The 13,249-nt window shown below is 27.2% G+C and overlaps 4 protein-coding genes across 10 annotated transcripts in view; 2 read left to right on the top strand and 2 right to left on the bottom strand.

Moving 5' to 3' along the window:
• The window catches only part of LOC127065699 (neurexin-1), a 287,672-nt gene extending 287,224 nt beyond the window's left edge, over positions 1-448 (bottom strand). The window contains exon 1 of the mRNA XM_050998448.1: positions 307-448. The gene's annotated coding sequence lies outside the window, so the exon portion shown is untranslated. The remainder of the gene's footprint in view (positions 1-306) is intronic.
• On the top strand, positions 280-3,701 carry LOC127065714 (exosome complex exonuclease RRP42). Of its 2 annotated transcripts, none has more exons than XM_050998490.1 (7): positions 280-396; positions 2,247-2,333; positions 2,421-2,617; positions 2,689-2,854; positions 2,934-3,128; positions 3,221-3,376; positions 3,504-3,701. In XM_050998490.1, exons 2-7 carry the CDS (start codon positions 2,277-2,279, stop codon positions 3,606-3,608), a joined length of 876 nt encoding a protein of 291 aa, XP_050854447.1. In that variant the 5' UTR covers positions 280-396; positions 2,247-2,276; the 3' UTR covers positions 3,609-3,701. The 2 variants fall into 2 exon arrangements, with proteins under 2 accessions (XP_050854447.1, XP_050854446.1); XM_050998489.1 differs by lacking the exon at positions 280-396 and adding an exon at positions 2,086-2,151.
• A 297-nt stretch (positions 3,702-3,998) lies between these two features.
• On the top strand, positions 3,999-6,559 carry LOC127065610 (phosphorylated adapter RNA export protein). The gene is made up of 4 exons (XM_050998193.1): positions 3,999-4,144; positions 4,468-5,077; positions 5,169-5,447; positions 5,550-6,559. Exons 1-4 carry the CDS (start codon positions 4,094-4,096, stop codon positions 5,825-5,827), a joined length of 1,218 nt encoding a protein of 405 aa, XP_050854150.1. The 5' UTR covers positions 3,999-4,093; the 3' UTR covers positions 5,828-6,559.
• Positions 5,519-13,242, bottom strand: LOC127065597 (uncharacterized). Of its 6 annotated transcripts, none has more exons than XM_050998152.1 (16): positions 13,210-13,242; positions 12,251-12,512; positions 11,879-12,169; positions 11,550-11,815; positions 11,291-11,457; positions 11,032-11,198; positions 10,612-10,929; positions 10,339-10,531; positions 10,150-10,275; positions 9,476-10,069; positions 9,234-9,384; positions 8,558-9,113; positions 8,252-8,480; positions 7,592-8,147; positions 7,269-7,513; positions 7,117-7,201 (listed from the first exon to the last, which is right to left on the bottom strand). In XM_050998152.1, the coding sequence occupies exons 1-16, from the start codon at positions 13,211-13,213 to the stop codon at positions 7,151-7,153; spliced, it is 4,176 nt and encodes a 1,391-aa protein (XP_050854109.1). In that variant the 5' UTR covers positions 13,214-13,242; the 3' UTR covers positions 7,117-7,150. The 6 variants fall into 6 exon arrangements, with proteins under 6 accessions (XP_050854107.1, XP_050854109.1, XP_050854111.1 ...); XM_050998154.1 differs by lacking the exon at positions 13,210-13,242 and adding an exon at positions 13,173-13,187; XM_050998153.1 differs by lacking the exon at positions 13,210-13,242 and adding an exon at positions 12,924-13,047.
• Between the last annotated feature and the right edge of the window lie 7 nt (positions 13,243-13,249).

Below are 13,249 nucleotides of genomic sequence, written 5' to 3'. Positions count from 1 at the left end.
AACCTAACGTAATTCTAAAGCAATTCTGAAACGAAAAATCGAGAAAGTATAAGAAGAAAAACGAGAATTAGTGTATTAATTTCAGATAATTATAATTAACGCATTCGAGCAAGAAGATTCTATCCTGATCTAATAAATAAATAAAAAAATAGGAAACCATTCACGAATTCATAAATCTCCGAAGAAATTTGTTCGTGATCGCTCGATGCTCTTGGATTTATTAATTACAAAGAATCACTCCTGTCGATTCGAACTTTTCGTCCTCGACATGATTGAGTCATCGAAGGGACTTAAAAATTCACTTACTACTTAAGAAGTTCTGCGATGGCTAAAAACACTCGTCTGCGATTTAGGTCGAAATTGAGGATGGATGATTTGTAGTTGGTTGAAAATGAGGTAAGTCAACATCGAAGTTGGTTGAGATCCTCTTCGGTGATGCACTGATTCTAATTCGCGGTAGTTATTTATTAACGAACGGTCACTGAATTTATTTCACGAAACTCTATTGTCTTTTATAAATACAATCTGTGCGATTGTTAAAAAAGCAAAAAACTTGGCGAACAAACACCGACTCTAACGACTGCATTGCACGCAGTCGATACAAAATTATTAATTGTTTAAATCGCGAAACGCGAACGAACAAACACTGCTTCTATTTCGTGATATTTTTATTTTAGCGACCCAAATACTAGATTACTTCATTGCTACCCGCGCGATGGCAATAAAGTTCTGAAACAGAAAAATAAAAACAAAATAATTGGTATCACGGTTATAATAAGAAACTGTATAAATTATTCAATAAATATGTAATAGAGAAATATATTTACTTTAAGTTATCGTTGAAATTTGCAGAAAAAAACACCCTCTCAGAACTTCGATGTTCTCTCGTCGGAATACAAAGTCAAAATAATGCAATAACCGTTACAGTCGATCAAAGTCCGTTGTGACGTCACACGCAACGAAGTGCCGCCAATACAAAATTCAAGTCTGAAATAAAATAAATTATAAAATATTAAGTATAGAATATTACAGAAATATGTGATATGAGAGAATATTTGTTTTTAGTTTTCGTTATTACTTCCAGGAAAGGCATTCTGTGAGAATTTCTATGTTTACTCGTCAAAATACAAAATCAAAATAATACAATAACCGTTACAGTCGATCAAAGTCCAATGTGACGTCACACGCAGCGAAATGCCGCTAATACAAAATTTAAGTCTAAAATAAAATAAATTAGAACAGAATATTAAGTATAGAATATTAAAGAAATATGTGATATAAGAGAATAATTGCTTTTAGTCCTCGTTATTACCTCTAGGAAAGGCATCCTGTGAGAATTTCTATGTTTATTCGTCAAAATACAAAATCAAAATAATGCAATAACCGTTACAATCGATCAAAGTCCAATCTAACGTTACACACAAAGATCACACACACACCAATACAAAATTCAAGTTTAAAATAAAATTAATCGTAGAAATTGTTCAAGAATTGTACGATATTTTAATATATTTGCTTTAATTCTTCTTGTTACTCGCACATCGTAATTGACCTACGATGTTTTTTCATTGGAGTACAGAAAAAAAACTAACTTGATAATCGTCAAAGTTAATAAAAAATCTATATATGTTGATATTATACATGATATGGATTGCAATCTCCATATCAAAATTTCAAAGAATCGATATTTTTAATTCCAATTAGTTTCTTGCTGTTTTAGTTGCTAGTTTCTTGATGACACATTAGTTGTGAAAATTATTAATGTTTCATTAAAAATTGTCATATAATGATGATTATCAATGATTAAATTTACATTAGGGGTATTAATTCGTACGCATATATATATATATATATATATATATATATATATATATATACACATTGTAAATTATGTTTATATATATTATATTCTAATGTTTTACATATTAGATTTTATTGGCATATTAAAATTTATAGAATATAATCATTTATTAATATAATCAAAAGATGTAATATTGAAGTAGTTTATTTAGTGCACAACTATGCGTTCTAAAAACATTGGAATCACAAAATACCTATACTATACATCCTAAAAACATTGCCATCACTGCTTGTTAATATCGATTAGGAGGTGTGATTCCTTAATCTCAATCGGAGAAACAAAATTCGAATGTATTAAGTTTTTATAATTAATATACAATATATATATATATATACATATATATATATAGAGAGAGAGAGAGATAGGTATTTATATTGGGTTTCAGATAAATATTGTTTTTATATAATTTATAAAAATGGCCGAAGTTCCATTAAGCTTAGGAGAAAAAACGTTTATTCTTCATGGAGTTGATGTAAGTATAAGATACATGTGCATATACATTATAGAATAAATTTAAGTTTTTATATTAAGATCAACATTCTTTCTTTGGAACATTTAGGCGAATTTTAGAAATGACGGAAGAAAAAGATATGAATATCGATCATTTGAAATTGAGACCAATTTAATGCAACAAACAAATGGTTCATCAAGATTGCGTTTAGGAAATACTGACATTTTGGTTGGTGTTAAAATTGAAATTGATTCACCATATATCGATCGACCAAAAGAAGGAAAATTAGAATTTTTTGTAGATTGGTATGTTGTTTAATCATAAATCTAAACTTATACTCTTCAAATAATTTTATATATATAATATCATTTTGTAGTTCAGCCAATGCTACCCCAGAATTTGAAGGTAAAGGTGGAGATGATTTGGCAAATGAAATAAGTAATATTTTGTCATTATCTTATTATAATCCATCTGTATTTAATTTAAGAAAATTATGTATTTTGCCATATAGAAAATGTTGGAAAATGTTTGTTGATATTTTGGTAAGAGCTATTTGTATATATATAAAAAAAATATAATCACATTTGTAACTCATATGAAAAAATTTGAATATGTTCACAGATATTACAATGTGGAGGAAATCTTTTTGATGCTGTAGGTATAGCTGTAAAAGCTGCTTTATACAGTACAGAAATACCAAAGGTAACTGCTGCATCTTTTGATGGTGGAGAAGCAGATATACAAATATCAGATGATCCTTTTGATTGCATCAAATTAGATGTTATAAATTATCCGCTTATAGTTACTTTATGTAAAGTAAGTCTATGCAGATATTGTAAAAATGAATGATTTAAATTAATCTTTATCTATTGATAGATAAAAAAAATACATATTTTATTTTCTTTCAGATAGGAGAAAATTGTGTAATAGATCCTACTTCAGAAGAAGAAATGTGTAGTCCAGCAAGTACAATTGTATCTGTAATACCAAATGGTAATATAACATCTATCATCAAAATAGGATATGGTAGTATGCAGGATACAACATTAGTTAAAATGCTAGAGGTATTTGAAAAATGTTTTATTAATATTAAAATGAACACAATATTATTTTTGATGATATATTATAGTCAAAATAAATAATATATAAAAAATGTAAGATATTTCATGGGAATTTTATGATCATTTACAGGTAGGTAAAACCGTTGCACTTGCATTAAATGATGCACTTATAAATGCATTAAAAAAGGAAGCAGAACTTGGATCGACGAAACCTATAGTTGGATTTCTCAAATAAAAAAAATACAACGCACTTACTTTTATATATACACAAATGTAATTTTAATGAAAAAATTATATTAAAAAATCATGAAAAAACATAAAAAACAAAGTTTTATTTTATATATATAACCTTATATTTTTTCGAATTATAATATTTTTTACAAACTTCGTATGGAATATACTCTCTGTCTCTTTCATGTATATAATTCATTATATCTTAATTACATGAGTATTTCCCTTAAGATACGTTCAAAATTATCTTTCTTGTTAAACATAAAAATCTATTGGTTGAAAGTTAAAATGTTTTACCAATCGCCGTAAGAGTACACGAGCAAATATTCCTATCATGAAAACGAACAAAAGAATCTATTGCGGTATTGCCATGAAGTTAGAAAAGGAACAGTGGTCAAGGTATTATGTTGTGTTAATATAACTGAAACAAATAATTCTTATTCAAAATATTTTTTTCGCTAGAGAAGAGATCATTTTCTAAGTTCGAATATGGAAGCAGAACCTTTAGAGCTTGAAGATGGCGAGGTTGTCGATGATGAGGTCAGATATTAATTATTTCGTTTTTGACATTAACCTAACCTAAATAAAAATGTATGAATATAAATATTCGTTCTCATAAAATTGTTATTCCCGTTCTGTATTTAAAAAAGCATTACTTATTAATCTCCTGATAATACAATATTTTCACTAAGTCTGTTGTTTCTAGTAAATTTGCAAGACATTTCAAATTATCATATTTAATATTTCATAAATATTTTAGATATAATATCGTTTAAAGTACATATCTCTATGTAAATTCAGTAGTAAAATTGTATTATTAAAATAAATATATTATCAATTAAGCGTTATATATCTTTCTATAGCCAACCGATGTCTTTGAAGGATACAACGTATTGCAGAGGCCTCACATGATACGAGCAACAGAAGGACAGACAAAACTAGGATACAGTGATGAATCAGATGAATCTGTGGATACAGAAAGTGATTCAGATTCCGATTCAGCACATACTAGAAACAAAAAACCTAAGTTGAAAATAAAAAGATCCAAAAGCTTATCTAATAATTGGGGAACAAATAATGATAAATACAAAGTATGGTGTACACAGGTGCAAGAAGAATCGTTAACAGAAGACTTAGTTTCATGTGGTGTTACAAAGAAACTCTATCAAGAACGTAGTGTTGAAAGTTATAATTTTACTCTTCGATATCCATCAAATGCTAATGGATCTCGTAACAATATTAGTTCAGATGATGAGAAATATACTGGACAGAGATTAACTAATAAAAGGACAAATTCTGATAGACAAAATGTACAACTTAGATTAGGGAAAAGAAGAAATTCAATGGAAGTTGATTGTCAAAAAGGATGTATACGTATTATAGCAGATTTAAGTACAACAATAGATTCAACAGATTCAGATGTTGCAAGTGATATTGCAGATAAACTTTGTGAAAATAAGGATCTCCTTATAAGTAATTTTAAATATATATTTTATATTCTTTAATTATTTATTTCCTTATAAAAATATATATATCTCAAATATTTGATTACTTGTTTTTTCAGGTAGAATAGTGAAAATAATTGGAAAAGAAAAAGCAATTGATTTTTTTCAAAAAACAAAAAAAATCGAAGAAAATGGTGGTTTGTTAATAATGAATGGATCTCGTAGAAGAACAGCAGGTGGTGTATACTTATGGCTTGTAAAAAATGATGAACATATTCCACAAGAAAAAATCAGAGAAATATTTTATATCGATAAGAAAAAAAATGTGGAACAAAAGAAAAAAATACAGGCTGATGAGAAAAGAAAAAAAACACAGGAGCTTATGAGAAGTCTTGAAAGTGAGTTTTTTATAAAATAATATGATGATGACTTAACCAAATATATACAAAAATTATCCAAAAGTATTGCATTAAATTGTATAATATTTTTTATTTCTTTAGATGGTTCTGATAAAGATCTTCCAGCTTTATTAACGAGAGCAGAGTTTTCAACCAGACAGATTGCAGAAGAAGCAAGATTAAGACGTGGTGTAGGAATGGATAGAATGCCTTTAGATTCTGATCGTACAGTAACTAATCCTCCACCTAGTCCCGTTACAGATGATCCAGATCACACTGAACATCACTCTGAACATTCTCTTCAATCAAGACAAGTTCAAGATTATGCAGATGATTTTCTCGACATTGGTATAGATGTAGATAGCATGGAAGTGTTTTAAATATCCTGATTGTATCCCACGTACTGACATCAAAAGTACAATGCAGAATAATAGTAATTTAGGCTACAATGTATATATGCAATAAAATTGCATAGTTTGTACATGCTCATCATATTCATAGATGACAACATTAGACTGACTTATATTGGAATAATGCAATTTTTATTTGCTATGTAACAATTATTTATTCATGTTTATATAATAATATAATTTATAGATTGTAAATATTTCCATAATGTGCATACTATTATTTTGCTTTCTTTACTAGAATTACATTTTGCTCCCTATATTTTTATATTGCAATCTAATATGTCATTTATGAATACAATGAGAGGAGATCTGAAATATGTAGCCGAAATACGAGATAAACTAAAGATAAAAATATTGCAAGATACACATTATATTATTACATGAAACAATTTATACTGAATTTAGGATGATAAATATTGTCCATGTTAATGTTTTTAGAAACAAATAAAATAGATTATAATTTGTACTATGAACTAAAAGGACTAAATATTGTACAAAAACTTTTGATCATTACTTGATATAATCAAGTTGTTATAAAACTATAATTCTGTTACTGTCATTTTGTATATTTAAGATTTAGCAATGCCATGATTATAAATTTTCACACTATAATATAAGTATAATCTGTGGATAAATCTTTATATCAAATATATTTTATGAAATTATATTTTTAGACATTATTAAAATAACAAGTATAATATTCTTTTATTAAATTTATTCAGTTTTTAATTAAAAAAATAATTATCTTTAATACTTTCATTTGATATTTTTTGCTTTTGAAATAAAACATTGTAATATGAAAAAATCCTTAGATTATAAAAATTTCAAGAAACTTTATTTCTCTGATTACAGGAATGTTTTATTGTAAATTAGGTTATGACTGTAAACTGATGCTTTTAAAAATGTTTTTCTTTATATCTAATTATAAGTTCTCAACTTATAGTGATAGATATCTTGTATAAATTTCATAGTACTGTAAACAATATTTTATATGTTGCTATTTTGCCCTATATCTTAGTAACAATTTTATATTTATACTTATCTCACATCCTTAAATTAATGAAAATATAATTGAATTTTTAAGTCATAATGAAAAAAAAGAGTATGTATATAAATTTGTTACAAGCAGATATGTATAAAAGAAAAATAAAATCATAGATCAAAATCGAATTAAATAAACATTTTCTAAATATAAAAATCGTAATACAAGTACTTTTCTAACCTTTCTCTAATGACGTTAAATATTTTATATACACATAAATATTATAATTCATATATTTCTTTGACTAATAATTATAACATTTGCTCTAACAAAGAAAGTAATGTTTTGCATCTTTCCTTGACCTAAAATAAAATAATATCAATATATCTACATAAACTAAAGAAACAAAAAATATCTATATATCTTTACCTGTTCAATGGTACGATCTTCCAATTCTTGGCTAACCTTCAAAAATGTATTTTCTGAATACTCCTCCTTAATACTTAAAAGAAGAATCATATCCTCTTGTCGTGTCCACGGCTTATCGATAATAAATTCCATTTCAGAATTTGTATCAGAATCACAATCATTTGAAATATCCATTTTTTCTAAACTTGTACTACTATTTATTATATCTCTATCTTTTTCTGGATTAGGCGCCATAATATTATTTTCTGTTAAAAATATATTTTTAACTATACGCTCTTATACGTATATGTAAATAATTTGAAAATAAAGTAAATTGTGCTTACTCATATCATGTTCCATGTTCTTGTTTATAAACATTTTATCCTTTGGAGATATATCTTTTTCAAATGTATTTTCAATTACAACGCATTTCGAAGGATAGTCACTTTCTGAACATGAATTATCATAAGTACTTTGTTCCAACCGCGTCTTTCGTTCTATCTTTTTTTCACGTTTATTTATAGATTGTGGAGAGTGTGCCTTCTTACTAGATATCGCTTCATCAGTGAATGTTACTTTTTTCAATGATTTTTTTGGTTCTCCCGATTTGGGTGGTGATTTTGTACCTCTTTTAGATCTTGATATGATTTTTTCGTTATCTTCATTTTCTTTTAAAGGTGAATTCTTGGGAAGACATTGTTTTTGACATGAATCGTCACCAATATCAGTTTTTGAAGATTTTCGACGTTGTTTAGATGCAATAGGTGGGGTAAATTTATCAGCAACTTTTAAAGACACCCTTGCAATATTTTCTAATTTTTCTTTATCAGCTCCTGGGAATGTTATTTTTGCAGGACGTAAGCCTTCGGAAGTTTGAAGATATATTCTTCCATTCAGAAACTGTTAAAAAAAGATATATACATATGTAATATAATAAAATAAACAGAGTAAAAAACAATATTACATATGTGATATAATAAAATTAAACGATTATAAATTTATACCTTAGTTCCACAAGATATACAATGTTCATTAGTATTTCTGTTACTTGAACCATCTGCATTATGACAATCACATTTACAATTATCTCCACCATAAGGATCTTCTTGGGAAACTGACATTGGTAATTCTATATTCTCATATAACTCTGGTGCATCATCTGTATATACCTTATTTTTATCATGAGGACCCAATGGACAAGTTAAATTTTCAAACGTATCTACTGTAAATAAACTATATAAAAACCACAAAAAAAATATATTTTACTAAACAGGTTTATAATCAGTATTACGTAAATATCAGAATATTACCTTTCTGGAGGTTTACCATTAGGTAATATTTGTAAAAATAGATCCATAACTAAAGGATGTGCCTTGAGTAGAGGAGTCATAATATTGTGAACATTTTCTAATGTTACATGAGGATCAGATGAAAGTTGTGTAATTGCCTGCATTATTTTTGCAAGCCGAGATGGTTGCTTAGTAAAATAGACTTGTATGACGTTTAAAAATTCACTCATTTTTTGTAACATTATATATTCTACAGATTTACCTATTAATGCAGCTTGATGTGGCTTTAAAAATAACAACAAGTCTGAACACAATTCTGGAAAATTTCGTAATTTATCGTAGATGTTTTGATATAATTCTATAGCTAATGTATCTCTAGTTATCGTGTTTTTTTGTATCACTTCTTGCATCTCAGAGGATTCATATTTTTTAGAAAAAGATATTTCATGTTCCAATTGATTAAGATTCTCAATTTTGTCATTGTAATCTAAAATTAATTTAATTACAATTTTTAAAATATCTGGATTATTAGATTCCAATGTCAAGTGTAATTTCTGAAGATATGATGCTGCAAATTCTGTATGAAAACAAAAACGAAAATAATAAATTTATAATCTTTTCAATTGTATAAATCGCGCGTACGTAGGATTTATAATATTTATCGATTTAACTCAAGTAATATTCTATAATAACATACTTTCTTCTCTTTCTCCTTCATTCAAAAGATTTTCAGCTTCCAATAGTCTCTTTATATTTTCTAATTCTCTAGCCTGCTTAGCCTTCTTTCTATTATCTTTTTTAATAGTAGTGCTTGCTAACATAAGTTCTGCAATTTCATCCTCATTGTCCTGCAATCAATGATCGTATACAGTTTATATTTTTTTTGTAACTTTCTACTATTGCAGATTAGTAAATACATGTAAATAAATTGTAACTTACAACTTTTGATGAATCAGGAGAACACTCCGAATTTTTTTCTAGTTCTCCCTTTCCTCTAGACTTTGTATTACTGCAATTAGATATATTTTTTGATCCTAAACCTTGAACCATTAATTTCATATTTTGTGCACTCTTTGTTTTTGCCAAACGTGGAGTTGTTTTTCGTATTTGTGGAGATTGCAATAATGCTTCATTTGACTTTTTTGTTATTTTTGTATCTTTTATTTCTACATTTGATGAATTAATTGATTCATTTTGTTTATCTTCCTTATTTGCTATTGCATGTTTGTCCGTATTTTCAGTACTTTTACTTAACACTTTTCTAATATTACCAATATCACATGATTGTTGTGATCTAGTAGTTTGAATATTAGTTTTTCCTTGAACACTTTTTGTTGTTATATTATTTGATAAAAGTTTCGGGTTTGGCAGTATTTTAGGCAGAACATTTACAATTGGATTTCGTAGTGGATGATGTTTTGAAACATAAGGATGTAGATTGAACTTATCATTTATTAGGTTTTCTATCTTAGATGTATCATTGTATGAATTCAGAATATGTTTACGTTTTAATATATCCATTTTTGGTTTAGTCTATACAATATTATCAAATTTATTTAGTATATTACTCTTACGTTTTTTAATTAATATATAAATAGTTTTAATCTACTTACATTAGTAAGATAATTTTGCCATTTTGCAGGTAAAAGATGTATTGGCTGATGTATTGGTGCTTTATGATCATATTCTAATGTTATGTAATGTATTATTCTAGGAGCTGTACCCTTGTCAAAATAATGCTGTAATAAAATTCCATTAAAAATATTGTTTTATAAATGAAAAAGTATATATTAATTTACTACCTTAATTGGATTGAAATCTTTGGCAGAACGTTGTTTTCGAACATAGAAAAATATTTTTTTTGATTCTCTAACAGGTAGTAAATATTCAGCAATTAATTGAGCTACATCAAATAATTGGAACTTTTTACTTTTAAATTTCGTCTTTTGAGATGCCACAAATGGGAAGAATTGCTCAAGGCCTAATGCAATTAAACTAAAATAAAAATATTATTTATGACAAATAATATTATTATATAATGTATTAACATAATCTTTTTAAATTAAAAGACTTACTTTTCTTCAGGTTTTAAAAATGGTGACTTTGTGTATTTAGTTAATTCACTTTTGAAAGGTATATCTGGTAGAAGTTGTGGATATATCAAAGCTTTGCTTTCAACAAATAATTTTATTAGATCGGGATAAAATTGAGGTATATATTCCCATCTATTCTTAAGACGCATTGTTTTTATAGTATTTTCATCTTCTATATGTTTTTTGAATTCTTCATGAAACTTTGGCTCCAAAAATTTATTTTCCCAATCAGAAACTAATTTTAATGCATCAGATATATTTCCTACATTGAATGCAGAATTTGGCCCATTACTTAAATATCTAAAGAAATTAATAATATATGAAAATAAAATAATAAAATATTTGTCCAAAAATCTAATATCCTTTTATCAATTTTGTCTTGTAATATATCTTCTCATATACCTTATGCTATTTAAATTTTGTTTACACGTTTTTGAGAGGATATGTAAATCTGGATGCATGTATGTCATAGCAAAATGTTGTACCATTAGTTGAACATGTTGTTGTAATTGAATAGTTAGTAAATGGCGCTGCTCAAAGTTTACTAACATTGAAAGTTCAGAACAATTCTGTTATAAAACAAAACAATTAAATTAGCAATTAAATAAAAAAAATCGAATTGTTTTAAATTATCAGATTTATAGCAGCATTATATTTTTACCAGTGTGTTCTTTTCAACAGATGTATTTAAATTATCTGAAAGTTTCTTTTTTTTAGATACTTCTTGTTCTTCTTGTTTGATAAATGTATCTGTAAACTCAAACAAATCAATTAACTCCTTAAAAGTAATTTCGACATCTTTGTCGGCCCTTAATTCTTCTTTATCCACTGAAAATATGTAAACATTAGCATTATCATATTCACTTTATATATTTATAATGAAATATATTATTAACATTCTTGTACTTTTAGATACTAACATAAATCTGTTTCTTCATCTTCCAAAATGTTATATTCAGGATCAGCTTCTGGATCATCTTCTGCAGTGTGCTCTTGTTCTAAAGGTTGTGTAAATTCTTTCAAAAAATTACCCCAATCTTCGTCACAATCAGAATCATACATATCTGTCGTAATATCAGGGGGCACAAATGCCTGTTCAATTTGTTCTAATGGTGTTTCACTTAAGCAAAGTTTAGAACGTGTTCTATGACCAATACTTTCTTCTTCTGTTGGTACATGAGGTAAGCTAAAAGATATAGTATTTTAATGATGAAAGATAACTGAAATTATAGAAATATCATTTTCTTACCAAGGAATTTTAAAAATTCCTTCTGGATCATATTGAATATTAGGTGATTTAGGTTTTTTTTGTAAAGCTGAATCAAACTGATGTACTGGGATAGGTAGTTGTGACTCTATATCGCCACTAATAGAAATTTCTATTTCTCTATCGTCATCACTTTGTTTATCTTGCTCTGGCTTATATTCTTCATCAGAAGAGTCTTCTGGGAATTCTTCGTCTATTAATACTTGTAACGGTGGTTTCTTAACTGGTCTAGTATTCCACAACACATTAACTTGTTCTACGGCACCTAATTCTCTATTATAAAATCAATTAAAATTTTCACACAAATGTATATGTATTATAATGTAACGTAATTTCTTAAGATAGATTACATACTTTGCTTTAGCTCTTGTGAGTTTAGGTTCAAAAATGATATCTTCTTCTGTATCATGTAAACGTTTTTGTACCACAGCCATTACTTGTTCATTGTTTGTAATAACACGTTTTAATATATTTTTTACATTCGTAGCAGTTAGATTAGTTTTAGCTGCTTTAGCATCAAGTTGCCTCTCAATCTCTTCTTCCATTTCGTTAAGAACTGACGTTTCTTTGACTGATTCTCTTTTATGTTTAGTAGGTGGATCATCATTATCGATTTCTGAAATATCTATTTGTAAATCAGCGGTTTCTGAATCAGACGAATTATCACTGTTTGTATAATCAAAATCAAAATTAATTGAAAAAGATAAATTGCATTTTTTTGGAGCCTCATTAAGACGATATGAAGGAATCGATGAATTTTGTTTTTCTTCACTCGCACTCTTTTTCATTGTATTCATATTTTATAAAATGTAATTAAACTTTCTATGCAGGTTTGTGACAATTCAATACTCTTCTCATTACTTTCTTAAAAGACGTTAAGAGAAGTTATTTCTCATTACTACTTATCGCTTGTAAGGACTTCAGCGATAGATGCGGATAAAATATGAACTACAAGCGTACTAGGAAAACCTACCCCCCACCATGCGCCTATTCTATCAGTATATAAGCTTGTTAGGTTATATTCTACCTATAGGGATATATACAATGGATCCAAGTATAAATCAAATGATTTAAATGAACAAGGTTTTATTTTAAAGACGAAGGTTTAAGCGAAATCATGGCTTTCTCGAATTTTTTAAAAGGCTTTATTTTCATATATAAGCTATTGTTGAAAAAATACCATTTCATGACATGATTTTTTATAAAGAAAATAAAACTTTTTAAAAATATCAGAAAAGCCAGATGCTTGCTTGAGCTTTTATCTTTAAAATAAGACCTTATTTATCAAAATCGTTCAAGAATTACGTCTGTACTCATCGTTAGCACAAATTATAAAACTAGAGATAATGAACA

The sequence above is a fragment of the Vespula vulgaris genome, chromosome 8 (assembly GCF_905475345.1).
Source record: "Vespula vulgaris chromosome 8, iyVesVulg1.1, whole genome shotgun sequence".
NCBI lineage: Eukaryota > Metazoa > Arthropoda > Insecta > Hymenoptera > Vespidae > Vespula > Vespula vulgaris.
Note: the sequence above shows the minus strand (reverse complement) of the source record. Positions and strands in the feature narration are given on the sequence as shown.

Coding starts and splice junctions, on each gene's coding strand:
- LOC127065714 (XM_050998490.1), top strand. CDS start 2,277: ATGGCCGAAGTTCCATTAAGCTTAGGAGAAAAAACGTTTATTCTTCAT. Junction 2,334..2,420: donor TTATTCTTCATGGAGTTGAT/GTAAGTATAAGA, acceptor TGGAACATTTAG/GCGAATTTTAGAAATGACGG. Junction 3,129..3,220: donor TTATAGTTACTTTATGTAAA/GTAAGTCTATGC, acceptor ATTTTCTTTCAG/ATAGGAGAAAATTGTGTAAT.
- LOC127065610 (XM_050998193.1), top strand. CDS start 4,094: ATGGAAGCAGAACCTTTAGAGCTTGAAGATGGCGAGGTTGTCGATGAT. Junction 4,145..4,467: donor GCGAGGTTGTCGATGATGAG/GTCAGATATTAA, acceptor ATCTTTCTATAG/CCAACCGATGTCTTTGAAGG. Junction 5,078..5,168: donor AAATAAGGATCTCCTTATAA/GTAATTTTAAAT, acceptor TTGTTTTTTCAG/GTAGAATAGTGAAAATAATT.
- LOC127065597 (XM_050998149.1), bottom strand. CDS start 12,693: ATGAATACAATGAAAAAGAGTGCGAGTGAAGAAAAACAAAATTCATCG. Junction 11,199..11,290: donor CTGTTGAAAAGAACACACTG/GTAAAAATATAA, acceptor GTTTTATAACAG/AATTGTTCTGAACTTTCAAT. Junction 9,385..9,475: donor CTCCTGATTCATCAAAAGTT/GTAAGTTACAAT, acceptor CATTGATTGCAG/GACAATGAGGATGAAATTGC.